Source organism: Microchirus variegatus, assembly GCF_963457635.1.
Source record: "Microchirus variegatus genome assembly, chromosome: 15".
NCBI lineage: Eukaryota > Metazoa > Chordata > Actinopteri > Pleuronectiformes > Soleidae > Microchirus > Microchirus variegatus.
In genome coordinates, this window is record NC_139816.1 from 24,595,427 (window position 1) to 24,622,746 (window position 27,320).

Below are 27,320 nucleotides of genomic sequence, written 5' to 3' on the forward strand. Positions count from 1 at the left end.
ATGTAGAAAACGTGGCAATACAATCATCTTAATTGCATTTATCTTTCCAGCTAGTGAAATAGGGAGAGTCTTCCAAAAATGTATACCCTGCTTGAGTTGCTCAATCTTATTATGCCAATTCTTCCGCAAGAGGTCCTCGGGATCTTTTGTAATTGTTACACCAAGGTAAGTGAAATTTTCAAAAGCCTTTTTAAAGGGAGTGGACTGTATATATGTAATATCAACTTCAGAAATTGGCATTATCTCAGTTTTGTCCCAGTTAACAGAAAATCCAGAGAGTTTGCCAAAATTACTGATTAATGTCAAAAGATGTGGTATTGATGTTTGAGGCTGGGAAACAAACAGAAGAATATCATCCGCATATAGCGAGATATGATGTTCCTGTCCATTCATAACAATAGGAGATATTACATAACTTTTTCTAATACTGGTAGCTAATGGTTCAATAATTATAGAAAAAAAAAAGGAGAGAGGGGGCACCCCTGACGGGTCCCGCGATTGATTGCAAAAGGACATGAAATATTTTGGTTGGTGATAACAGAAGCTGTAGGGTGTGAATAAATGATCTCAACCCACTTCATAAAGGAGGGTCCGAATCCAAATTTTTCCAACGTAAACAGCATATATGGCCACTCCACTTGATCAAATGCGCGCTGAGCATCTAAAGAGATCACTACTGCCCCCTTTGTGTGCTCTGTATACAACACATGGAATAAGCGGCGCAAATTGAAATACATATGCCTGCCTGGCATGAAACCTGTTTGATCAGGGTGGATAATAGCACACATGTGCTTTTTTAATCTGTTAGCTAAGATTTTCCCTAGGATTTTGGTTTCAATAGGCAGCAGAGAAATAGGGCGATAAGAAGAGACCAGATTAGGGTCACGACCAGGTTTGGGAATGAGTGAAATATTAGCCTTATACAGGGTTGGGGGTAACATAGAACCCTGAACCGAGTGACTTAACATGCGTAGTATGAGAGGTGACAGCTTAGAGTTGAATACCTTGAAAAATTCAATACTAAAACCATCAGGTCCTGCAGCCTTATTATTGGGGAGAGAGGAAATCACTTCTGTAATCTCGCTCAAATTAATATCTGCATCTAGCGAGGAAGAAGATTCTCCTGATAGTTTAGGCAATCCCAGATTCTCAAAAAAGTCTTCCATCGCTCCAAGGTCAGGTTCACCCTGTGACTGATAAATACCCTAAAAATTTGCGAAACACTTATTAATTTTTTCAGGATCCGTCAAGAGAGCCCCATCACCTGTTCTGATGGAATGTATGGCCCTGGAAGCCTGAGATTGCCTCAGCTGGCGAGCTAGTAATCTCTGGGGTTTATCACCAAACTCAAAATACTTTTGTCTTACTTGAGCCAGTAAGCGTGAAACATTCTTGGACAATATAGAATTATAGTCGTACTTTAATGCAGTAATCTTCCTTAATGTGTAATGTATTATTACTTTCCTTATACAGTGCTTCTAGATCAGACAGTTGTTTATCTATTTCAGTTAACTTTTCTTTAGATTTTCTTCTCTCTGCTACTTCATAGGAAATAATGTGGCCCCTCAGAACAGCCTTCATGGCCTCCCAAAGCATTGAGTCGTCTACCTCGTTAGAGTCATTAGTATTTATGTATAAATCTATTTTCCTTGAAAGATAGGAGCAAAATTCCTTGTCTTTCAGAAGGGTGTTATTTAGACGCCAGTTGAACTGTCCTAGTTTATGATTCAATTTAAGCTTTAAAGAGACTGGGGCATGATCTGATATGAGAATATTGTGATAAGTACATTCTACTATTTGTGACAGTAATCTAGAATCCAATATGAAATAATCAATCCTCGAATAAGACTTGTGAACTGCTGAGAAAAAGGAGAAATCTCTCCCAGTAGGGTTAAGAAGCCTCCATACATCGACCAGATTATTAGACTGTATAAGATTATTGAGGGTTATACTGCACTTAGACGGGCTTATTTGGGGGTGTTGCCTATCAAGAAGAGAATCCAAAACACAATTGAGGTCTCCACCTAAGATTATATTTTCGGTTGACATACTAGATATATTGTTGAAAAGATTCTGAAAAAAAACAGGATCATCGAAATTGGGCCCATACACATTTATCAAAGTTACTGGTACTGAATTTAGCTCCCCTTTAACTATTAAATATCTGCCTCTGTCATCCGAAATAGTTTGTGCATGAACAAAAGGTATTTTTTTCTTAATAAGAATTGCCACTCCTCTCGTCTTTGTACTAAAATTAGATTGGAAGACATGTGATGCCCAGGAAGGACATAATACTTTTGCTGCTGTTTTTTTAATATGCGTTTCTTGAAGGAAGCAAATATCAGCTTTGAGTGTACGCAAATGCGCATATACTGTTCCTCTCTTGAGTGGGGTATTCATCCCCCTAACATTCCAGCTCACTAGTGTAGCATCACTGTGCTTACTTGGCTCACCTAACATAAGTAATACCTACAACGAAACATGACCATGGCATAAAAGGAATATGCAGTAGACGCAAAAATAGGAAAAAAAAAAAGAAAAGAGAGTGCTAAGAAAGAGAGAACATCTAACCCAACACACGAACACAAAATCGGGGGGAAACACACCCCCGGAGCTGCGATACCATACCCCAAACAAGAAGTCAAAGCTAGAACGTAGGCGCCGAAAAACGGCCCACGCTAGCGTATAACTGCTCACCACCCTTCACTTAGAAGGAGGACTCCCTTCACACATGAGTAATAATGAAATGAAAACACATTTAACCTCACCCGGTTTTAGAAAACAGTCCGAAAATTAGTCCACATCCCGACCGGACATGATATCTCTGTCCCAGTCCTGAGCCTCTCGACTGAGGAATTTTTCGGCTTCGGCCGGGGTGTCAAACGTGCCCGTGTTGTCGTTCACCGTTACCACGAACCTCGCCGGGTACCTGAAACCGCACCGTAATTTCCTGGCTCTGCACTTCTCCCTGACATGTTGAAAGGCCATCCGTTTCTTCATGGTCGCTGAAGTTAGGTCAGGAAAGATAAACACAGGACGCCCGTCGTACCGCAGTGGAGCTTTCTCCCTCGCCAGCCTCAACACCAGCTCCTTTACCTGGAAGTGGTGCAGCCTGGCGATGATAGCCCTCGGTTTCCCGTCTTTAGCTGGCGCTGTGGGCCCGGTCCACAGCCACAGGTCGATCAAAATGCTCCTCTCCCAGCAGCTTTGGTAGCAACTTGGTGACAAATTCGGTTGGCCTGCCGTTTTCGTCCTTCTCTTTTATCCCAATAATGAGGTGAAAAATTGTGCAAAGGTGGAGCTCCCTCCACACACGTCTACTCCGTACCGAGGTCCGCCATCTCCCCCAACGTTCTATAATTTTAATGGTAGGTTTATTTTAACAGGGAGAGAAAATATCATAAAGAAAATCCAGAAAATCACATAAAACAAAAGATTTAAATTATTTTTATAAAATCCAGCAGCGCCTGTGAAAAGACACATGTACAGGCCCGTTTGAAGTTTGCCACTGAACACCTGAATGATTGGGAGAAGGTGATGTGGTCAGGTGAGACCAAAATTGAGTTATTTAGAATCAATTTGACACAGCGTTTGGAGGAAGAGGAATTCAGACTATGATCCCAGGAACACCATCCCCACCATCAAGCATGGAGGTGGAAGCATTTTGCTTTGGGGGTGTCTCTCTGCTAAGGGGGCAGGTCAACTTCACCACACCGAGTGGAAAGATGGATGGGGCCTTGTACCATGAAAATCTTAGCCAGGAAACTTAAAATGGATGGGTCTTCCAGCACAACAATGACCCAAAACTGCAAGAGAGGTGTTACAGTGGTAGTCTGGTGGTTGGACTTTTGTTGGGAAGGTCGTAGGATCGAATCCAGCTCTCAAAAAATCTATATTATTTACCATATTATTATTATTGTATAAATAATTATGAGTATTAAGCATAATAATCCATAAATATAATATATATTATATTGTATAAAGCATTAATTAAGCTTGGGATGCATAAAATATTACTATAAATAAATATATTGGGTGTGTGGTGTAAACCAGCCATACATTAGCCCCGCATGCCACGATGTCTCACTCCAAGGTTTTCTCAAAAGTTGGCAGCCCTGTGACTCTCTCTTTGCAAAGATTAAACCAATGCTTCAGCACGTTGCTTTTGCTCCAACTTTATTTCTTCATCAGACATCTTTCAACAAAATTTGCCACAACAGTTACTTCTGCCCTTACACACTTGTACTTTAATGTACAAGAATAAAAAATCCTGCAGGCCAAGTATCAGAGACTTGCCCTGCACACAGCAAATCTGCTCAACACAACAAGTGCATGCAGTCAACCATATTACATGTCCTAGGAACTGGGCTGGACAGGTTAAAAAAACTAGGTAAATACATTAAAAAGAAGTAGACATAGCAGTTTTCACACAACGCAATACAGAGAAGAAAGGAAATGCACTTATCTATACGTAACAATAATTCAAATGAACAATGAACTTATTGTCAGTACTTGAAAAATAATAAGTTATCTGGTCAAAGTGTCAAGAATCAGCAGACTGTTCATCAAACTATGGGGAAACAATATAAAAGAGCCATTTTCTTTTAATGTAAGAAAAAAATGTACACACAGTGCAACACTTCTTTTAGTCTGCTTCTCCACCTGTACCTCTGTTACTGAGGCTGATGTGGTGACAGAGGACTGAGACAGACAGGGCGCAGCAAATCAGTTCGAGGACACAAAGGCAATTTCAGTGGACAGGAACAAAGAGACAGGATCAGGTCTATTTCGGGTGATCTTCAAAAACTTTCAAGGGCCTTGAATGTTTTTTCTTTTTTCAAATATGAAAATGTTGAAAGGATTTCAAGGACCCATGTCTAATTCAGGTGATTTGAAAAGGCAATAATCACTGTATTTTAGTCCAGGAATGAAGGATTAGACACACTTGACTCACCACAGGGTGCGAACACAACAGAATATTGTACGTACCGCAGTACATAGCCATGTCAAGGTGAGATGAGAACCAACAGTTGAAGCGACAGTTTAATCAATAGTTTGATCGATAGTTTAATCAATTGTATTGTTGATCATTTTGAGTGTATATATATATACGTATATATATATATATATACGTATATATATATATATAGATATATAGAGCGGTGGAAACGCGGCTTTAGATGATCAGGTGATTTTTACTGGATCATACACCAACTTGATTCCTCAGCCTCTCGCCGGGCTCGTTCCTCATGCCTCCTCTGTAACCTTTCTTGCTCCTCTTTCCTTTTCCACTCCTGTTCTTCCGCTATCATCACTCTCTTCCTTCTCTCCTCTTCCATCTCCTGCCACATCCTTGTAGCCTGCACCTCCTGCTCTCTTCTCTCCCTCTCTCTCATTGCCGCCATTTGTTTGTTCAATTCAATCATCTTTCTCCAATGTTCTTCTTGAATTTTCCTCTCCATCTCCTCCTTCTTACGTATCTTCTCCTGTTTTCTCTCCAGGATGCGTTGTTCCTCCTCCTCGATCAACCTCTTTCTCTCTTTCTCCATCTTCCTTCTCTCTGCTTCCATCTCCGCCCTCATCCTTTTTGCCACCGCCTCCTGCTCTTTTCTCTCCATCTCTCTCTTTGCCTCCATTTGTTTGTTAATTTCTTTCATCTTTTTCTCATATATTTCTCGAGTTTTCCTCTCCACCTCCTCCTTCTTTTTACGTATCTCCTCATGTTTTTTCTCCAAGATGCGTTGTTTCTCCTCCTGGATCGCCCTCTCTGCCTTCTGGAACATCTCGTTGGTGTAGTGGCTTCCTCCATTCTTTTTCACGATGTTTCTGATCTTCTCCAGCAGCTCAGTGACCTGAGTATGGTCCTCCAGCTTGTTGCTGAAGACGTGGTACTGGCCGTTACACCTGGCCACCAGCACTTGAAGTTCTTGACTTTCCGACAAGAACTCCTCGATGGGATTTTCAAGACTATCACCATTGGTGAAGAGAACCATGCTGTATCTGTTGGCACCCTCACCAAAGATTTCTTGAATCGTCTGCACCGCCTGCTTTTCCTCGTCAGTGAACCTGTTCAGTGACACGACCACCAGGAAGATGTGGGGACCCGGTGAGGAGAAGTTGATGCACTGATTTAGGATTTTCTGTGTTTCTTCCTCATTAAACCTGGTGTCAGACAGACCCGGGGTGTCAATGACATCAACCTGCTGTCCGTCGACCGTAGCACTGCCCTTGTCACAGTCAACGGTTACAGACTCGGGACTGCACTTAGATTTAAAATGCTTTTTTCCCAGGATGGTGTTTCCTGTGGCACTCTTCCCAAGACCAGTCTTCCCCAACAACACGATCCTCAGCACCTCATTTGTTATGTTCCCTGTGAAGAAGAAGAACATAATACTAATGAGGACAGGTGAGTGATGAGGACAGGTGAACGATGAGGACAGGTGAGTGATGAGGACAGGTGAACGATGAGGACAGGTGAGTGATGAGGACAGGTGAACGATGAGGACAGGTGAGTGATGAGGTAAGGTGAACGATGAGGACAGATGAACGATGAGGACAGGTGAGTGATGAGGACAGGTGAGTGATGAGGACAGGTGAGTGATGAGGACAGGTGAGTGATGAGGACAGGTGAATTGGGTCCCTGAGTGAGTGACATTTGTGACCTTTGACCCATGTTGACTGACACATTAATCATGCACATCAATGTATGCTTTAAGTAAAGTGAAGTTCATATGGACACATCTATAATGCAGCATAACTTATCAATAATTAATTGTTCATTGTTGGTGTTAAGTAAAGTGGAACACATTTGCATGCATTTAAACGAATATATGCTGCATCATTAGTCATTATGTTAGATAGCAATATATAGAGAATTACATTAAGATGTCTGCTTTAGGAACATAATATTAAAGTATAAAACATGAATAATACACTCCAAGAAAGTGAAAGAAAACATCCATTTTCTCAAGTTTATTTTCTTGAACTTTAACATTCTGAATTTTTAAACATGTGGCCCATGAAAACTGTAATCAAAAAAAAAAAAAAGATCAGCCACTGCAACTTCGGATGAATATGAATTAACATTTAGTGACATCATTAGACATGGGTGGCGATGGGAAGCAGAGCTCCATCCATCATTTTTGTCATCTTTTCCTTGAACTCTGGGATCATGGCAGCATGGCACCTGTCAACAAAGGATGATAATTTTTTCTTTGGCTCATTCCAGGCCCCCACGTTTTTGAAGACATCAGGTGCAGCTATGCTCAGTTCAGCAATTGGAGCTGTCCTGGAGACAGTATTTCTATCAGCACAGATGCAATCGAAAGATGCCTTCATGGAACCGCCTCGGTTAAAGGCATTGATAGCTTTCTTGTACCGAGCAATGATGCTGCTGGTGTTTCTCGCTGTAAATGGCATATTAAAACCAGATTTTGTTTAAAAAGCTTGCTGTTTCAGATGTGCAAACTTTTCAAAATTGTAGTGAGCAATTACGTTGTCTTTTTCCAATCTGTTCATCAGTTGGTTGAACTTGATGGTGGGAGGAGGAGGAAGAGGTTGGAGATTTTGAAGACCTCTTCATTTGGTAGTTATCCATGGATGGATCTAGAACAGAAATCAAGGGATGATCAAAACAGATCATGATAATGTTTACCGTCAAAATATGTGGGATTTGATTGAACTCTATGTAATAAATTGTGCCTTTGTTACCTTCAGATGAATCATCAAGAACAGAACTGGAGTCTTCCTCTTTGTCATCATTAAAGATGCTCTTTAATTGCTTGGCTTTCTTCAGAGGGGCTTTTCTATCATTCCCATGCTTGCGTTCGACACCTGCAAATAAAAAAAAACAAATTTTGTGACTAGTGATCTTGTGAGAAAGGAATAAACATGAAAACACATTTTTTCTGTGTGCTGAATAAGACCTATTGGAGAGTGAAAAAAAGAGTACTGTACTGTATGAATGTGAATCACTCACTTGACTTGCCAGACATGATTGTAGAATTATCATTGTCCTTCTTGGAGAGTAGCTGATGGATGAGCTCATCTTTTTTCCCAAGTATTCACGTAGGTCTTGTCATCTTTGAGAAGGGAGATGGTTTCATCTCGAATACACCCCTTGTCTTTCTCTGCCTCAAGAAGTTGTTTTTCAACCTCCTGAACTGCATTTGGTGAGGCTGTTGAAATAATTACAAATGAAGTAATTCCAAATTAAGAAATGATTACAATAACAGGAAGTATGTATAATTACAATTAACAATTCAAGAATTCCTGATTGTGTGTCTATAGGTAAGAAGCGAATAATTGTGGGCTGCACTTGGTCGTTGTGTCACTTTACAATGACTGTAATTGCTGTGCATGTAGCGTCTGTGTATCACCTGCCTGCCTTGCCAGTTTTGCTTTTGTGTCAAGCAACACTTTTTTAAATAAATATTATCTTAATTTGTCTTATATCAAGCATCATATGATATGATTATAGCGTATAATGTGCACATTGCGACATTGATGCAGGAACAATACATTGTATAGCCACTCTCAGCCATAGACATGGACCATACTGAGAACCTTGTGCCACACATTATTCAAAGCAATGCTGTTATTATTTGGTCGTCAATGACCCACATGTCGACAATTATGTTATAATCCTACCAGAAAAAATATTATTACAGACCTTTTATGCAGTTCTGGGGGATGAATCAGCCTTGGGATTTGCCTTGGTTGAAGCTGACTAGATAAATAAAAGCAAGGCGATGTATTTAGTTTCACAAAACTGCTACTATTGTTACAATAATGTATGGATTATGATATCAATGTTTTTTCTTTTCAGCTACTTTAAAAAAGTAAAAAATACAGCCAATACTTAACAATACAACCAGTGTGATTTCTAAGCTTTCCAACAATGTCTAATACACGTAAAACAGATAATATTTGAAGAAGATGTGGTCATTTGAATGTAGGCACTCCTCAAACTGCTTTAGGGAGAATTTTAGCCTCAAAGATTTACACCTTTTGGGAGCCAACAGACAGAATCATCACATTTACATAGAACAACCCCCTCCTGGTCTAAGCTGTCAGTGAAACCACACCTCTCTGTATGAGCGCAGATACTATTGTTGTGAGCTACGCTGCTACACAGAACAATACATATAATATATTAAAACTGGACATAATATCCTCTTAAGATCTGAAATGAAATAACTTAAAAATATATAGGAATTATTCTGTTATCATTTCTTGTCCTTACACTCGTGTAGTCATAATTCCATCATCTGTTTTTTCATAAAAATGAAAAACAAAATATACTATATATATTTAAGAGAGAAGGATCAAACATAGACACATATTTCTAATATCAAATCAATATTGTGCCGGCCCTGGAGCTAGTGAATAACAATGCAGCCACAAAAAGTTCTGGAACGCACAGTGGATTATAAAAAGACAAACTGTTTTAATTAGGGTTGCCACCTTTCAGAAATGAAAATAAGGGACGCCCCACCGTGGCTCCTCGGGGCCATGACCACCACGGAGCCGACTAATGTAGGACATCTGGGCACGTGTGTTGTAAGGGTGTCGGGGGTTTTTCTAGTAAAATTTCACTATGGAGAGTACAAGGCGAGGGAGCGGAGCGACTGAGCGGAGGCGGGTTGGTGTGGAGCATTTGAAAATTTGAGGTAAAAATGGGGCATTCTGAGGCTTTTTGAAGGACCATTATGATGACTCATGAAGTAAGGCCAAGTAACTCAAAACATTACAGAACTCTGTATTACAGAAAATATCTACTTTGGGAAGCAGCTGGGGAACACATGAACATGAAATGTCTTTATTGGCAAGAGCAATATAACTAGGGATGCACCGAAAATCAGGAAACAGTTGGCCGAAACCAGAAAACTGAAATAAGTTATTGTGCTAATTCTGTACCATTGTTTTTTTTCTTCTAATTTTGTTATGGCAGGGACTGTGTGTGCTTACCTCACTAAAGTCAAGGCATTACAATTATAGTATATTATATTATAGAGTGCGCCCCCTCATCTGGTGCAGACGGGCCTTTTTTTCTGCACCGCACCTGCACTATGGTTTCTCTATCTTTCTCTGCTGCGTTGTGCGTCGCTGCTGCGCTCTGCGCTTTTCCTCCAAGCGATCTTTCCGTATCAGCACAGACTGGATTATTTCTCTACACGCAGTTTTATCTTTACATCCAATAATAATCTTTATGACGAGGATCGGTACAGTCGCAATGACGTGCAGGGGATCCGAGTAGATCTTACTGTCTACTAGTGTAACTCTTAACAGCGCACTTTTCATTGTTTTCACTCCGTGGTCTCAATCTTTTTGTAGAAGAGCTTTAGTTTAGTTGTAATTAAGGGAATAACCGATTAATCTGTCTTTAGTTAACTGTGAGCAGCACCGATGTGTGGCGTCTGTTGCTAGGCAACCGTGACAGCAGCACGCGCACAGAGGACCGGAGCCGGGGCGGCCGGGATCCTGCGTAGATCCCGCCACGACTAGTTTGCTGGCCTTATTATTCCCTGTGTTTTATTTTCATCTTTATCTTTAGTGTCAATGTGTGTGTGACAGACATGTGGATTGAATATTTAAGGAAATACGGAACAAACCGCGTCCCGTATTGGTTCAATACGGGACGCAACATTTAATTGCCAAATAAAGGACGATTCCATATTTTACGGGACGGGTGGCAACCCTAGTTTTAATCCATGTATGTGACTTCAAATTAATTAACAACGTTAATGAAAACTCACCCCATAAGAAGATAGAAGGTTAATAAGAGGTTTGGGGTGTTGGCATCAAGTCATCATCTCAGGAGTAACTACTGTGTCCAGTTATTGTCATGTCCTGCTTTCTTTCTGCCGCTAAATAATCCATCTGTTTGTTGTTTTTGGGACGATGGTCTGCTCACGTTTATGCTAACATGTTAGCACACACACACACACACACCCCCCCCCACACACACACACACACACTGCAGCAGCAGCAGCTGGCTATATGCACATTAAGTAGGACATGTAGGACTTTAAGTTCTCCTTGGAATAAAGACTCAGAGTGTCGATCAGGTACGAGGTGGATATCGGGCCACCGCAGACGGGGCCACTTCGTCTCATCATTAATCCACTCACCGGCGCCTAAAGCATGTGTGTCATCAAGCTGTATCCCATTCATGCGTGCGCATCCACAATGTTTGTAAACAACCAAGAGCCCTATAGTCACGAAGAAAAAAAGTGATCTGCCCTGGATAATAGGCATAACGCGAGGATTACGGCATCTCTGTGCAAGCTTGTGCGCATGCGCCATTTTACGACGGGATAGGTGTCGTAAAACATCCATGGTCGTGCCAAGGTAATATTTTCTAATGCGATAAAGTAAAGTTTCTGAGAAAAGTGTAGCCAGCGCAATTCATTACTTATGGGAAACGTTTCAAGAGCAGCAGCACAAGGGAGAAGTGGGTGTAATGCAGAAGATGTAGCTGGTGCTGGAATCAGGTCAAACCAACCAATAGAAACTCTTCTCCCATCCACCAGCGTAGGCCCCGCCCATCAAGTACTGTTGAATTCGCAACCAAAACTAGAATTAAAATGTTTTTACTTACATACATTATTTTTGATTGAATTTGAAGAAATATACTCTCTCATATTTTTTTTTTCAATTGCAACCTGTTCTGTTTTGATCTCAAAACATTTTCTTTTGATTGTCACTTACTCTTTTTTGGTTTCAAATCTATTCTGTTTGATTGAATAATAAAGACACAAAATTCTCTTCATACAACGGACGTTATTCTTCTTCTGCGGTTCAATGTACGCAACCGGATGTGTCCGGACTAGTGCCCGGAGCAGGAGGATCTGCTGTTCAGGAGAAATGCTGTTTACGTAACCAGAAGGGAGATCTCGCTGAGCCCGAGATTACAATAAAAACACAGCGTTCTCAGCAGTGGCTGAACTGTTTGTTTTGAACCTTCAGGGCTTCGTAACACACTAAAAACAGCGTTAATTGGAACTTCCACTTTTATGTAATTCTCTTTATTTTGCAATCTGACATAATGACTTATGATGCAGCGTATATTCTTTTAAATGCATGAAAATGTGTTCAACTTTATTTAACACCAACAATGAATCATTATGATGAGGTATACTGCATTATAGATGTATCCACATGAACTTCACTTTACTTAAAGCATACATTGATAATGTATGATCCTTCATGGAGTATTATAGCATCCTCTGAGTCCTTATAACAGTTGATTGTTGAGGTGTGTGTATAGAGGTGTATAAGTAGTCATAATGTATTATAAGCCCCATCAGTCAGCCTGTAGTTAATAACCAGTCAAGAGCACTCATTAGACCCTTGGATTTATAAGTCATTATAAACACCATTTATAGTTATTCATAACTGTTGATATAGTGCATCATTAAGAACTATGTATGTTTATGAGTGTAGTCATAATATACTGCACTAATGCACTATAGATGTGGTATTCATAGAAAGTGTTACCCAATTTTTTACACCAGTACATTAAATAGTTTTTATCAAAACAGTTGTACTTTTACTCAAAAAAAGAAAAAAGCGAAAATCGCTATAAAAACAATCTATTATTATTAATAGTAGTAGTATAACAGTTTACCTTACTCCTAAATGTTTGAGGGGATTTTGTGATGAGTGAGATGGTCGTGGATGGTGTGTGTGTGTGTGTGTGGGGGGGGGGGGGGGTGTGTGTGTGTGTGTGTGTGTGAGTGTGTGTGGGTGTGTGTGTGTGTGTGTGTGTGTGTGTGTGTGTGTGTGTGTGTGTGTGTGTGTGTGTGTGTGTGTGTGAGAGAGAAAGAGACATGTTCAACACAAAACTCCCCCAAACAGCTCGGCCTTATGCAAACGTGATCTAAACCGGCTATGAAATTGTGAAGTTGGAATATAAATCTGAAGGCACGCACTTACACTTAGTACAGAGCGAGCACGCTTTATCTATCTATCTGATACACGCCAAAACTGGTTAACAAGTTCAATCATAGACATAATGAACTTTCACAACATATGTAATTAACTGATGTCTAATTCTGAAAACAGTTTGAGAGTTTTCTGATTTCTCAGTTTCTCACATGTGAATATTTGTTCTTGTTCCATACAACGAAACTTTACTTTTGAGAATATTTTTTATTCATGGATTTGGGAAACATCAGTCATGGACTAAACAACTCGTCAACAAAACAATTGAGAGATTATAGAGGAAGTTGCAGCCCTACAAAAACAGAAATTCAATGTTTAATGATTTTATTATTATATAATTATAATCTTATTTATTTGTATTTATTTTCATTAATTCGTTTATTCACAAAACGGAGATGAATTCATCTCGTAAAATAACAGAAATGTATCTTTGGTGTGTGTTTTCAAGTGAATGCAGAACACTTGTGGACATATTACAAATGCAGTGGCAGATTGTCAGAGAACAAAGAGAGGAAACAGCGACTCACCTGCGTGTCTATTCATGTTGACGTCGGTCCTGTAACAGAGCTGAAGAATGAATGAGGAGCGCTTTTAAAGCGCTGCCAAACTGAAAGTAAAAGTCAAGCTCCTTGAACTTGAACTGGGAATTTTCAGTTTTTTTCTTTGTGTGCCTCAGCCCTACCTCCTCAGCATTTACCAGAAACGGCAACACTTCCTTTAAAGGTGAAGTAAAGGCCACATTATACTTCTCCGACTGCGTAATACGTTATCCGTCTGCGTCACCACGGAGACGCCTCGAGCATTTATACTTCTGCGTCGTGGTGACGGACTCTCGCTGCAATTTCCCGCCCGATCAGTAGGGGTCGCTGCGCAAGGTTGTTGTGCTTCTGGCTACAGTGAGCAATGGCGTCCGAGAAAGAAAGAGAGAGAAAGACTGTTGTTGTTGAAACAGTGGCCGTTTCTCACTTTTCTGTGTGACGGAACGCAGTTTTAAGATAATTTGAGGCGAGAAATTGGCCATTTAGAGTCTACACATGTGATGTGTGTGTTAAGATATGACGTATTTATAGTTCGGCAGCGGCGTTATCGGCGGGGATCAGCTCCGCCTCTGTCAGGACGCCCGGAGCGCACTGAGAGCCGGCACAGAGCAGCTTCGCTCGGCCTGTCCTGAGGACCAATCGCAGCTCTTGCAGTCTCCGTTGTCCCTTGACGGAGTGACGGACACTTAAAAAATATTTCGTGCAGACGGAGACGACATTCGGCTTAGGATTAACACAGTGTCTGCCTCTAGGGCTCCTTACATTAGACAGTCACGGAGAAACAGGAGAGGAGTCATTCATAGTAACCTTGTTAGAATAAACACGAGGACATTCTCCGAGCCGAGAACGAACAGTTTTAAGTGTGGTTTGTTAAATATTCGTTTTCTCCGCTCAAAAGCGTTGCTTGTGAATGAACTGATACACGAACAGGATTTTGACTTGCTCTGCTTAACAGAAACATGGCTTCAAGTGAATGATTATGTATCTATAAACGAAGCAACGCCTCCTTCCCACACCAATGTTCATACCCCTAGAGGAAATGGCAGAGGTGGAGGGGTCGCAGCTATATCTGACTGTATACTTTCGCTCACCTCTCGACCCACGTGTACTTATGAAACATTTGAGCACCTTACTCTAAGTCTGTTAGACTCAAGTATTAAACAGAATAACAGACTCCAGCTTATCGTTGTATACCGACCACCGAACTCCTACTCCGACTTTTTAAGTGATTTTGCAGATTTTTTATCTGATTTAGTTCTCTGTTCAGATAAAATCATCATAGTAGGTGATTTTAATATTCATGTGGACGTAGCCAATAATAGTCTTGGCTCGTCTTTTAAAGCTTTGCTTGAATCAATTGGCTTCAAGCAGCAGGTTAACAAACCAACACATCGTTATGGACACACACTTGACCTTATCTTGACGTATGGTATTGACATACGTAACTTGGTAGTATTTGATGAGAATCCTTTGATATCGGACCATTGTCTGATCTCATTCGAGGTTGTACTTACTAATGTTACTGATCCTAAACAGCAGCATTATTACAGTCGCTGTTTATCCGACAGTTCAGTTGAAAAATTCACTGAACAGCTCTCGTCTGCCCTCCAGCCATGTTTTATCACAGAGGATGACTATAGAAACATCTCTCCCACGGAACTTAATGGAATAGTGGATAACACAAATTTAACCTTGCAAACAGTTCTAAACACTGTTGCTCCTCTTAAGAGAAAGGTTATCACCCGGGACAAGTCTGCCCCATGGTACACAGCCCAAACTCGAGCGTTAAAGCTCAGTACACGGAAGTTAGAAAGAACGTGGCGTTCCACACATAATGACAGTCACTATGTCTTGTGGAAGAACAGTTTTGATATATATAAAAAAGCTCTTAGACATGCAAGAACTTCTTATTACTCAGAGTTAATAGAGAAAAATAAGAGCAACCCCAGGTTCCTTTTCAGCACTGTAGCCAGGCTGACAGAGAGCCATGATACAACGAATCCATCGATCCCTCGATCGCTGAGTAGTAATGACTTTATAACATTTTTTAACGATAAGATAGAAACGATCAGAGATAGAATTACCAACCAGTTTAGTACAGCGAGCCTAGACTTAACTGCGGCTCCAGCTTTACATGTATTGAATCATTTTATTCCTATAAGCCTCCGGGAGCTGACCTCACTGGTCTCCTCCTCTAAACTAACTACATGTCAGTTGGACCCTATACCAGCTAGACTCTTAGAGAGGCTCTACCACAAGTTGGAAATATTTTACTAGATCAAATAAATATGTCTTTACTGAGCGGCTGTGTCCCAAAGGCCTTTAAGATGGCAGTAATTAAGCCATTACTTAAAAAGCCTTCTCTCGACAGTAGCATTCTGAGTAACTATAGACCGATCTCAAACCTTCCTTTTATTTCAAAGATTTTAGAAAAAGTTGAAGCCACACAGTTGTGTAATCACCTGTGTAGCAATAATGTATTTGAAAAGTTCCAGTCTGGGTTTAGAACCCACCACAGTACAGAGACTGCACTACTTAGAGTAAAAGATGATATTCTTATGGCCTCTGAAAAAGGACTGGCTTCTATACTGGTTCTGTTGGATCTCAGTGCAGCATTTGATACTATAGATCATGAGATCTATAGATAGACTAGAACAAGACGTTGGGATTAGAGGATCGGCACTTGTCTGGTTCAAGTCCTATTTATCGGACAGATTTCAGTTTGTTAGTGTAAACGAGGAATCCTCCATACTCACTAAGGTTAACTACGGAGTTCCTCAGGGTTCTGTGCTTGGACCTATTCTTTTTACCCTGTACATGCTGCCATTAGGCAACATTATCAGGAAACACAACATAGATTTTCATTGTTATGCAGATGACACTCAGCTATATGTATCTGCACGACCGGACGACCCAAACCCATCTATTAAACTCCAGGATTGTCTCATAGACATACAGACGTGGATGACTCGTAATTTTCTGATGCTTAACACAGAAAAAACTGAGGTCATGGTCCTTGGGCCAAAAGATATAAGAGCAGCACTTGGAGCTCTAAACCTAGGCAGTAACACTCCAGTCCCTTGCACTACAGTAAGGAACCTAGGAGTCCTGTTTGACCAGGATTTATCGCTGGATGAACATATTAAGCATATATGTAGAACAGCCTTCTTCCACCTTCGCAACATCAAGACAATTAGAAATATTATATCAAGACAAGACTCTGAGAAACTTATCCACGCCTTTATAACCTCTAGGCTGGATTACTGTAACTCCTTACTGTCTGGATGTCCTAGTAAGTCCCTGAGAAGCCTTCAACTGGTCCAGAACGCAGCAGCACGGATACTGACTCGAACCAGACGACGTGACCATATAACTCCTGTCCTGGCTTCTCTTCACTGGCTCCCAGTGAAAAGTAGAATCGATTTTAAAATACTTTTACTTACATACAAGGCCCTGAACAATCAGGCACCTTCTTACATTTGTGACTTAATCACTTTATATCAGCCGAATAGACCGCTGCGCTCCTTGAACTCAGGTCTACTGGTTATTCCGAAAATAACTAGAAGTAGAATCGGTGGTAGAACATTTATCTACCAGGCTCCTCTCCTGTGGAACCAACTTCCGCTTTCAGTCAGACAGTCTGACTCGGTCTCTGCCTTTAAGGTGAGACTGAAAACCTACCTTTTTAACATAGCCTATAGTCGAAGCTAGATCAGGTAGCCCTGATTAGAATAGTCTATCTTATGCTGCCATAGGCTTAGACTGCTGGGGGAATTTCCCATCATGCACTTAGAATGAGCACACAGACTTTGCACGAGCCGCACTTTCTCTACCCCGTCCTCGATTTTTCATCCCTCACCACTTACCTGATGTACCCCCATGAGATGTAGCACATAAATCTACATATAGCACATCTCTAACTGATTTTAATCTCTTACAGTTCTGCTGACACCAGTGAACGACATGAGGTCAGGACAGGAAAGAAGACTCCGTCATCCTCAAGTCTCTGACCACAACAGTCTTCACTACAGGCTGTGATAAACCCAGTGATCCAGATGATCCTGGCATTTAAAGACTTTTTTTTTTTTTTTTTTTTTTTTTTTTTTTTTTTCACTTTTTATTCTTGTCATTGTGTATTGTATGTTTTGGGTAACATCTACTGCACGTCTGTCCGTCCAGGGAGTGGATCCCTCACCTGTGGTTCTCCCTAAGGTTTCTACCCTTTTTCCCTTTTACAAGGGTTTTTTTTTCCCTGGTAGTTTTTCCTTACCCTGGTCGAAGGTCTAAGGACAGAGGATGTTACCAACCCTGTGAAGTCCCGTGAGACAAACTATGTTTTGTAAACTGTGGGCTATATAAATAAAGATTGATTGATTGATTGATTGATTCTCTGTGTCGCCAGTCAGGGGAGTTGCTGATTTTGCCAAATATTAAAGGTGCCATATGTAAGAATGTGGCCAAAAACGGTTACTACACTCAAATTCAAAATACCAAGGTTTTCTGACGTAACTGGCAACCCGTGGTTGCTCGGCAGCTGAGACTCTACTGACTGCAATGATTGGTAGACGGCGGTAGGTGGCGCCACATGCCAAAACATGATTTCAAAACATAAACATGATTTGCAGTCCGCAAAATATATATTTTTTAATGCAAATATTTTGTCTGTACTGTTGTTGTTGGTGAGTTCAGTTTGTTATATGAACATTATTCATGAGTCTCTGTGACATATTAGGAGGATTTTATGGCCAGTTGCTTTAGATTTGTTACATAATGCACCTTTAATTGAAAGATTTTTCTGTAAGTTTGCAAATCTGGTGTCTGCTTCAATGCATTAATCACTGTGGATTACAATCTAACTACAACAAAAAGTTATCACATTCAGTTTTCGTGACAGAGTAGAATAAGTAGAATACCTTTAATATAGTAGGTGTGTGAATGATCAATAATCATTTTTATTGGCAGTAACAGAAGGCCCCATTTCCCACTGCTTCGGGCCCCATGGAGGCTTGGGCCGGCCCTGTCCCTCCCTGCTCTTTGTTGTTGTTGAGCCACCTCCTCTTTAGTCACAGCACGGGCTGCAGTGCCCTCTGCTGACGTCACAGTGAGATTTCACTGTATTACTGGCACATTTCCACCGGCTCTACTTGGTTAAAGTGACAATGTGTAGTATTTATGGGTTTATATAACCCAAAATCCACTTTTTTATACATATTATGTGCTCCTGCATTGTCTAGTCGCTGTATAAAAGTTTTTGTTTCATTTTCGTAGCGTTTCAAAAAGTCATGTTAAATAACATGGTCGCGGGCCGCGGTTGCATAGCCACTGTTAGCAGCGAGACGCCATGTTTCTACGGGAGCCTGTAAAGACAAACGCGAGAGAACAAATCAAGCGTCTCTTTACTTGTAGCAGAAGTCCCGCCTCCTCTCTCTCCGCTTCGTCTGCTACGGCCGCGGTAGCTCGCCCTCTCCCTCGCCTCACGAACCTCATCTGCTGACACGGAGAAAGACGACGAGGACGACATTTGACCGGCTGAGGATACCGTAGCGCTCAGGGAAGGGAGGGGGTGAGCAGAGGAGCGGTTCTTTGTTGTTAATTTCAGCCTCTCCTCTAGATGGCACTATAAACTACTTACTTCACCTTTAAGTTGTGTTTTCACTAGCATAGTACCTGGTACCAGCTACATTTTTTTTAGTACCTGCTCTGGCGAGGTTCCAATTGCGCTGAGTACTGCTGGCTGCTGATTGGCCAGAGTGCCGTCACAGGAAGAGGCGTCCTACACAAGGATCAAGCCGAACAATGCTGAACTGTAGATCAGTTAAAACTATAAACATGGGTTAGATTCATGTCCAATCAGACAGAGTCTGTGCTCCGGAGGACGTACTGAACAAATATTTTTAATTAACTGATTCTAAGTATTCAGTTACACTGAAAACAACTGCTTTACAAGTCGCTAGTCACTCGTTTGTGTGTCTGTGTAAAATGTAGTCTCACATTTTCGCAGTTTCAAGCAGCAGTGTGATGAAGATGCAACCTAAACCATGATGTGTCATGCCGTGCCGAGACTAGTGTCACTTTAGAAAAAAAAAACCTGATTTACTGTGTGTGTGTGTTGTCAGTGTTTCTCAATTCAAATTCAGAATCTTTATTGACATGGGAAACATGTTTTACATTTGTCACAACCTGGCTCAAAGCCTGTGACAAAAAAGGAGACCACACACAGTCTCTGCATAGTTGAACATGTTTAATTAAATAAAGTAAACAAATACTGCAACATAATGTGTAAACAAAACAAATGATGTCAGTTGTCAGGTCAGAGGAAGAGAGGGAGCATCTATGGCAGGGCTGCTTAAATAGTCTCCTAAGCTGTTTTCAGGTGTGCTGCATCAAGAGAAGGCAAAACAGACAAGAGAAACAACAACAACATGGCCGGCTCTGAAGCCGTCACACTTCCCCCCATAAGACAGGGTTCCTACCCTAAACCTTAAGGTGCAGAAATGTACATTACATCCCCAGTCTGCACCTCCAACCTCAGCAGCCTTGACACCTAGGAGCAGTTTAAAAGGAAGAACAGCAGATTACAGAAGACAGAGCAGGAAAAATGACATTAATTACGGTGCATGAAACTACAAAGGGGCACGAGACAAGGCATCCGCCATAATATTATCTTTGCCCTTGATGTGCCGAATGTTCAGGTTGTACGGCTGCAGGAACAGGGCCCACCGCATAAGCCTCTGATTTGGGTTCTGCAGAGAGTTTAAAAAGGTCAGTGGGTTATGGTCAGTTAATACGGTGACTGGCATGCCAGAGTCTAGGTAGACATGGAAGTGCTTCAGAGCCAAGATTAATGCAGGGGCGCATCTTTTTCTATCACTGAATAATTCAACTGATAGGAGTTGAACTTCTTAGAGTAGAAACTAACGGGACGTTCAGTACCTCTTTTGTCAGTTTGAAGTAGTACTGCACCTGCTCCAATATGACTTGCATCCACATGAAGCGTGAATGGCTGGTCCAACTGAGGAGCTAACAGGACTGGAGCAGAGCACAATAAAGCTTTAATGTCACAGAAAGCTTGCTTACATGAGGCAGACCAAATAAATTTAGCCTTGGCCTTCAACAAGTCAGTCAGAGGAGCCACCACAGTTGAGAAATCACGGCAAAAACCGCGATAATATCCGACCAGACCCAAAAATCTCATCAATTCCTTTTTAGTGGTGGGAACTGGAAAGTCAGTAACAGCTAAAACCTTTGCATGAACAGGCTGCACCTGACCCTGACCCACCACCTTACCCAAATATGTCAGAGTGGCTTTTGCAAACTCACATTTCGCTAAGTTTACCGTCAAATTTGCCTTTGCTAGTCGTTCAAACAAAGCACAAATACGACTTAAATGATCCTCCCAGGTGTTACTGTATATAACTACGTCGTCTAAATACACCGCACAACCTTCAAGTCCATTAACGACCATATTCATAAGTCGCTGAAATGTTGCTGGAGCGTTGCGTAAGCCAAAACCCATAACTGTGTACGAGAACAAGCCAGGTGGTGTTATGAAAGCAGAGATTTCTTGAGCTCTTGGTGTTAATGGCACCTGCCAGTACCCCTTTAAAAGATCAAATTTACATATATGGCTGAGCCAACTTGGTCAATACAGTCCTCAATGCGAGGCAATGGATAGGAATCAGCCTTAGTCACAGCATTTACTTTACGAAAATCTGTGCAACAACGTGGTGACTTGTCAGGTTTCTCAACAAGCAAACAAGGAGAAGCCCAACTAGAAGAGGAAGGTACAGCGATATGGTTATCAAGCATGTACTTAACTTCACCATCAATAATTTTGCTCTTCTCCTCAGAGACTCGATAGAATCTCTGACGAATCGGTTTTGCGTCACCCACGTCAATATCATGTTCAATCAAATACGTCTTTGAAGGCTTGTCCTCAAATAAGGATGGATAATTGTTTATCAGTTCAGTCAACTCTATACGCTTTTGAACAGTCAAATGAGACAGCAACACATTTAAATTTTGAAGCGATTCCGAGTTATTCAAGCGACCACGCAGCAATGAATCATCAGGCGCTACCACATCTTCCCCCCAATAACTGCCGACTGGACCATTGGACCAGCAGTCAAGGCCAAACACACTTCTGAGGAAGAGGGATCTGAGTCAAAAGATTGAACCTGCGAAGAGTCACGAACATAATATGGTTTCAACAAATTTATGTGGCAAAGTTGGTTTCTTTTCCTACGGTTTGGAGTAGCAATAAGATAATTTTGTTCTGAAAGCTGATTCACTACCGTGTATGGTCCAACAAACTTAGCTCGAAACGGTGAACCTATTATTGGCAGCAAAGCCAATACTTGGTCACCCTCACTAAACTGACGTGTCTCAGAGTGCCGATCATACAAGTGCTTCATGCGTGTTTGAGATTTTGCCAGATTTTGTTTAGCCAATTTGCCAGCCATATAAAGCCTGTGTTTGAAACCATTTACATAATCTATCAAGTTCGGGGTGGTTCATCTACAATCCACTCATTCTTAAGCACAGCCAACGGTCCCCGTACTTTGTGGCCGAAAACAAGGTCATTGGGACTAAACCCTGTACTCTCTTGATTCACCTCTCTGGCAGCTAAAAGCAACCATGGTAAACCTTCTTCCCAGTCCCTGTCCATTTCTGTGCAATATGCTCGCAACAGGGACTTGAGAGTTTGGTGAAATGTTTGATATTTAACAGATTGAGTACTTGTGAAAACAAACGTGACGAAAAGTTTGACCCTTCGTCACTCTGAATGATTTTTGGTATTCCAAATATGGCAATAAACTGAGTCAAAGCCTTGACTACTGACTTTGCTGTGATAGTACGCAATGGATATGCAGCAGGATAACGTGTAACCTGGCACATTACAGTCAACAAATACTCAGATCCTGCTTTTGACTTGGGTAAAGGCCCAACACAATCAATGATTAAATGTTCAAATGGGTTATCAACTGCAGCGATTGGAAAAAGTGGAGCAGGCTTAATGGTCTGATTTGGTTTTCCTGTTACTTGACATGTATGGCAGGTCTTAATGTAAGCTGCAACATCACGCTTAAGACGAGGCCAAAAGAAGTAACGTAAAATGTGAAAGTATGTTTTCCTGACTCCCAAATGCCCAGTCTGGTCATGAGAACACTTCAATACTTTATTTCTATGCTTAGTTGGTACAACTATTTGGACAACTGGATCACCCATACAATCCAAACCCTGTGGCACCCACTTACGGACCAATACCCCACTCTGCAGGAAATACCCAACGGCTGCACTATTAGCTTCATGGCTAGATTGCACCTGGTCCAACAGCCCACTCAATGCAGCATCAGCTTGCTGGTCTCCGATAAACTCCTGCTGGGAGACAGAGAGATATTCAGGTACATGTAAATCAATGGCATCATCACTCTCTTCATCCTGAACTGAAGAGTCTGGCTTAGCTTTTAACATTGACCGCGTTACAGCACAAGCTGTGAAGACCTCTGGGAACTCTTGTTTACAATGATCGGGTTCTTTTAACAAAGGTGTAGGATTAGCAGGTGGAGTGTCATCAGCCCAGACACGATTGCCAGCCAGACCGTTCCCCAGAATCACATCTATCCCATCTAAAGGTAAGGCAGGCCTAACCCCAATGTGGACTTCACCACTCACCAAGCCACATGACAGAATTACCCTGTGTACAGGGACCAACAGAGTGGTTAAACCCATTCCCCGTACTGCAACACAATCACCAGAATCTGAGTCCTGAGAAAAGGGCAGAACAGAAGCTCGAATAAATGAACTTTTTGCTCCTGTATCTCGAAGAATCTTCACAGGCACTTTATCGTCGCCAATAAGAGACACAAACCCCTCTGACACAAAAGCTTCAAAACCTGAATATTTATTAGTTATAGGTTTTACTGCATCAAGTACCTCCTCCGAGAGTACTGGAATGTTTCTAACTGGAACACTGAGAGCAGCTGGCTTAATGTATGTATTACCTGTGTGCTTTACCTTGCTTCTCAGTAAAGGACACTCCGCTTTCCAATGCCCATGATCACGGCAATAACTGCAGCCTCCATCAAAACCCACTGAACGTGGACCACGATTTACCTTTGCAGACACAGACCAAGAAAAGTTAGGAGAGTGACCAGCACCTTTAAAAGTAGCCTTTCATGAAACATAGTTCAACCCGAAGTTTTGTTTCCGTGCCAGCCCATACTCATCAGCTAGAGTAGCAGCTTCAGAAGCCGTTTTTACCCCACGCTCAGAAAGATGAGTGGCAACCTCAGGTGGAATACAATCTTTAAATTGTTCGAGCACCATCAGATCACACAGGTCTTTAAAGGTACTAACCTCCAAAGCAGAACACCAACGGTTGAAATGTTTGGTTAAGTCCCAGGCAAACTCAACATGTGACTGTTTATCAGACTTCCTCCATAACCTGAAACGTTGCCGATAGGCCTCTGGAACCAACTCGTATGCTTTCAACACTGCATTTTTAACCGTAGCATATTGCTGACTGTCAGCTGCACTAAGAGCTGAATATGCTTCTTGGGCTTTTCCTGTAAATACAGTTTGCAACATAACTACACAGTCAGCCTCAGGCCAACCTCTTCCATCTGCGACACGTTCAAAAAGAGAGAAAAAGGTGTCTAGATCTCTCTCATCGAACTTTGGTAACAGACGCAAGTTACCTACAACATCAAACCTATTCAACTCATGTGACACGGATGGTCCAGGACCAACTGAAACCCCAATATCAGAATCACCAGACAGCTGACCTTCCCTAATTAGGTCTAACTGGTACCTCTGATACTGCAATCTTTCCTTCTCCATAGCCTGCTTAAGCCGTTCCCTTTCCATGCCCATTTTATCCCTCTCCATTTGCAACAACAATAGCTCTTTTTGCTGCTCAAAGGTTAACACTGCAGTAGGAGAGACTACAGACTCATCAACACCGTCAACTGAACTCTGCACTGAAGCTGTCAAAACACCATTGTCTATTAAAACATTCCTTAATGACCCCTTAATTTCATCCTTCAACAGACTGTTTCCAACATCAATTTCATAATATTCAACCAATTTCAAAAGTTGTTCTTTTGTACAACTATTCAACAGTTCCTCAGAGGGAGACTGAACAAAACTAGCAACAGTAGCCATAACTGAACAGTACAGATAACTGAAGTGCACTTAGAATTAAAGCCTCCCGCTAACTACCTATCCAGAAACTTACTAATCTCCCCCGTCTCTTCATGTGGCTTGCGGTGGGTACTTACACACTGAAAACCAGTGGGGTTGAAAGGCGACCTGTAAACAGGCAACCCTGCAAGGTCCCACGGACGTGCTCCCAAGAAAGTTGCCTGAAACAACTAACACCCACACGTTGCCACAACATTAACCAGTTTTTACGAACGAACCCCAAAGGAGGAACGTTCCTTAATCCTACCAGAGAAAGCTCTAATTCCAACTTGTGCACCCCAACCCATCAAAACTGTCACTCAGGCAATACTGTCACTTTTCAAATTTCAAAATTCAAAAACTATCAGTCCTTTAAAAAGATAGCACTAAAGCTCTAACCTTAACCATATGCACAGCTGATAAACCAAAGCAGTAAAAGACACAACAACTTCAACCAAAACAACTAAACCTATTTAACTGAACAAACTGATCTTAACACAACCAATAAACTATGTGGTCTCCCAGAATTAGTACCTACACACTATAGTATCCAGACTACTGGTTCAGATCATACATAGCAAAACCAAAGACAAATTTACTCTCTATCCTAAAGGTAAGCCCCAAACCTAAACTAGTACTTATACTAATCTGAGATAGAGGTAACAAAAGTACTAGTTCAAACCTCGCAGTTGCTACACAAGCTTCTACTCAGTATTGTAAACCTACCAAACAAAGCCTTCAGACGAGCCCCCATTTTACACAACCTGGCTCAAAGCCTGTGACAAAAAAGGAGACCACACATAGTCTATGCATAGTTGAACATGTTTAATTAAATAAAGTAAACAAATACTGCAACATAATGTGTAAACAAAACAAATGATGTCAGATGTCAGAGGAAGAGAGGGAGCATCTATGGCAGGGCTGCTTAAATAGTCTCCTAAGCTGTTTTCAGGTGTGCTGCATCAATCAATCAGCCACAGCTCCTCCCACCTGGAAGAGAAGGCAAAACAGACAAGAGAAACAACAACAACATGGCCGGCTCTGAAGCCGTCACACATTGCAAAAGCAAATGTGTACATGCATATATATATAACTATATATATATATATATATATATACACACACACATACATATATATATGTATATACATATCCATACACGCATACATATATATGTATGTGTATATATATATGTAGACAGAGTTTAAAGATATGAACAGAAGAATAAATAACTTGTGTGGTTTGTTTTTATGGTGCTTTTTGGATGTTGGACGTCCTCGTGTCCCAACAGTTCACAAACTTTGCTGCTGTGTTTTCCATATTGTCCAAGTATTTTTGGGTGTTTTCATTTGTGGGATGTGTCTCTGAAAGTGCAGCTCTGTCTCCACCTTGTGGACACATTGTGTCTTCTCTGGTCTGTCTGTAGTGGTCTGTGTCCAAGGCCAGGCTGTCCTCATTGAGTCTGTCCTGAGACTCTGTTTCGTCTGATGTGGTTTCTTGGTGGAGTCCCAGGACCAGCTGGACATCTGTGGACAGTGTCTTTGTGTTGGGGTCACTTTCTTTCAGGTGATTGTAGAATTTAAATGATCTCTTTTGAGCTTTGATCATTAATGGGTATTGTCCTAATTGTCTGCTCTGTGTGCATTGTTTGGACTTTTCTGTTGGACAAGGAGGACGGACTTGCAGAGTGTCCCATTTTGCAGAGTTTTGGTTAGTGAGTGGACACCAGACCTGGCAACCGCAGAGACAAGTGTCTTCTGTGACTGAGTCCAATATTTTTTCTTGAGTCTTGTCTCTCAGGGCGATGACACGTTCACAGCTTTGTTGAAGTTACTGTGGTTGTGATGGACATCATGATTCTGGAGACATCATCTCTCTCGCTCTCTCACACACACACACACTCTCTCTCTCTCTCACTCTCACACACACACACTCACATGCTCTCTCTCTCTCTCTCTCTCTCTCTCTCTCTCTCTCTCTCTCTCTCTCTCTCTCTCTCTCTCTCTCTCTCTCTCTCTCTCTCTCTCTCTCTCAGGACAGAGACAATGGTTGAGAGTGATTCTCAGTTAAAGGGGCAGTTAGTGAGATTACATCAATCGTCAACAGTGAAAATATGAAATGTTCTTTGAGCATTTTTATATAAATATAACAAATATATATATATATATATTTATATATCATTTCTTAATAAAAAGCTAAAGTTAAAGTGATGTAAAGTGTTAAACGATTAAATAAATACACTAATAAATGTCAATCATCAAATAACATTTCTCGTCAGTGATTATTGATTCTAATCAATTTTTTCCCCCTGATAATTTAATGATTTTTTTTTCTTTAAAGGGACATTTCCCCGTCAGTCTGTGAGATGGTACAGTCCACCCCTCCTCCCCCTCCTCCCCCTCCCCCTCTTATTGAGTAGAATGAATGAAAGAGAGAGAGAGGGGGGGTGATAGAGAGAGGTAAAGTCACTGTGGCGTTCCAGCAGAGACTCTGCAGCAACACATTCCTGTGAAGCAGATTTATTTAAGCAGTTAGTGCTGGTCGAGCTGCAGTGAGAGCTGTGAGAGGGTTAGCTACTGGTTAGTCACTGGTTAGTCACTTGTTATAAAGTGAACAGTTAGACTGAGTTTCAGGCAGAAGCAGCAGAAG

General features: G+C 41.4%; 1 protein-coding gene across 1 annotated transcript; it reads right to left on the bottom strand.

Moving 5' to 3' along the window:
* Positions 1 to 5,195: 5,195 nt before the first annotated feature.
* Positions 5,196 to 6,389, bottom strand: LOC310937543 (GTPase IMAP family member 4-like; the record flags this gene model as incomplete). Its single annotated transcript, XM_083901826.1, has 1 exon — positions 5,196 to 6,389. One exon carries the CDS (start codon positions 6,387 to 6,389, stop codon positions 5,196 to 5,198), a length of 1,194 nt encoding a protein of 397 aa, XP_083757952.1.
* Positions 6,390 to 27,320: the final 20,931 nt, after the last annotated feature.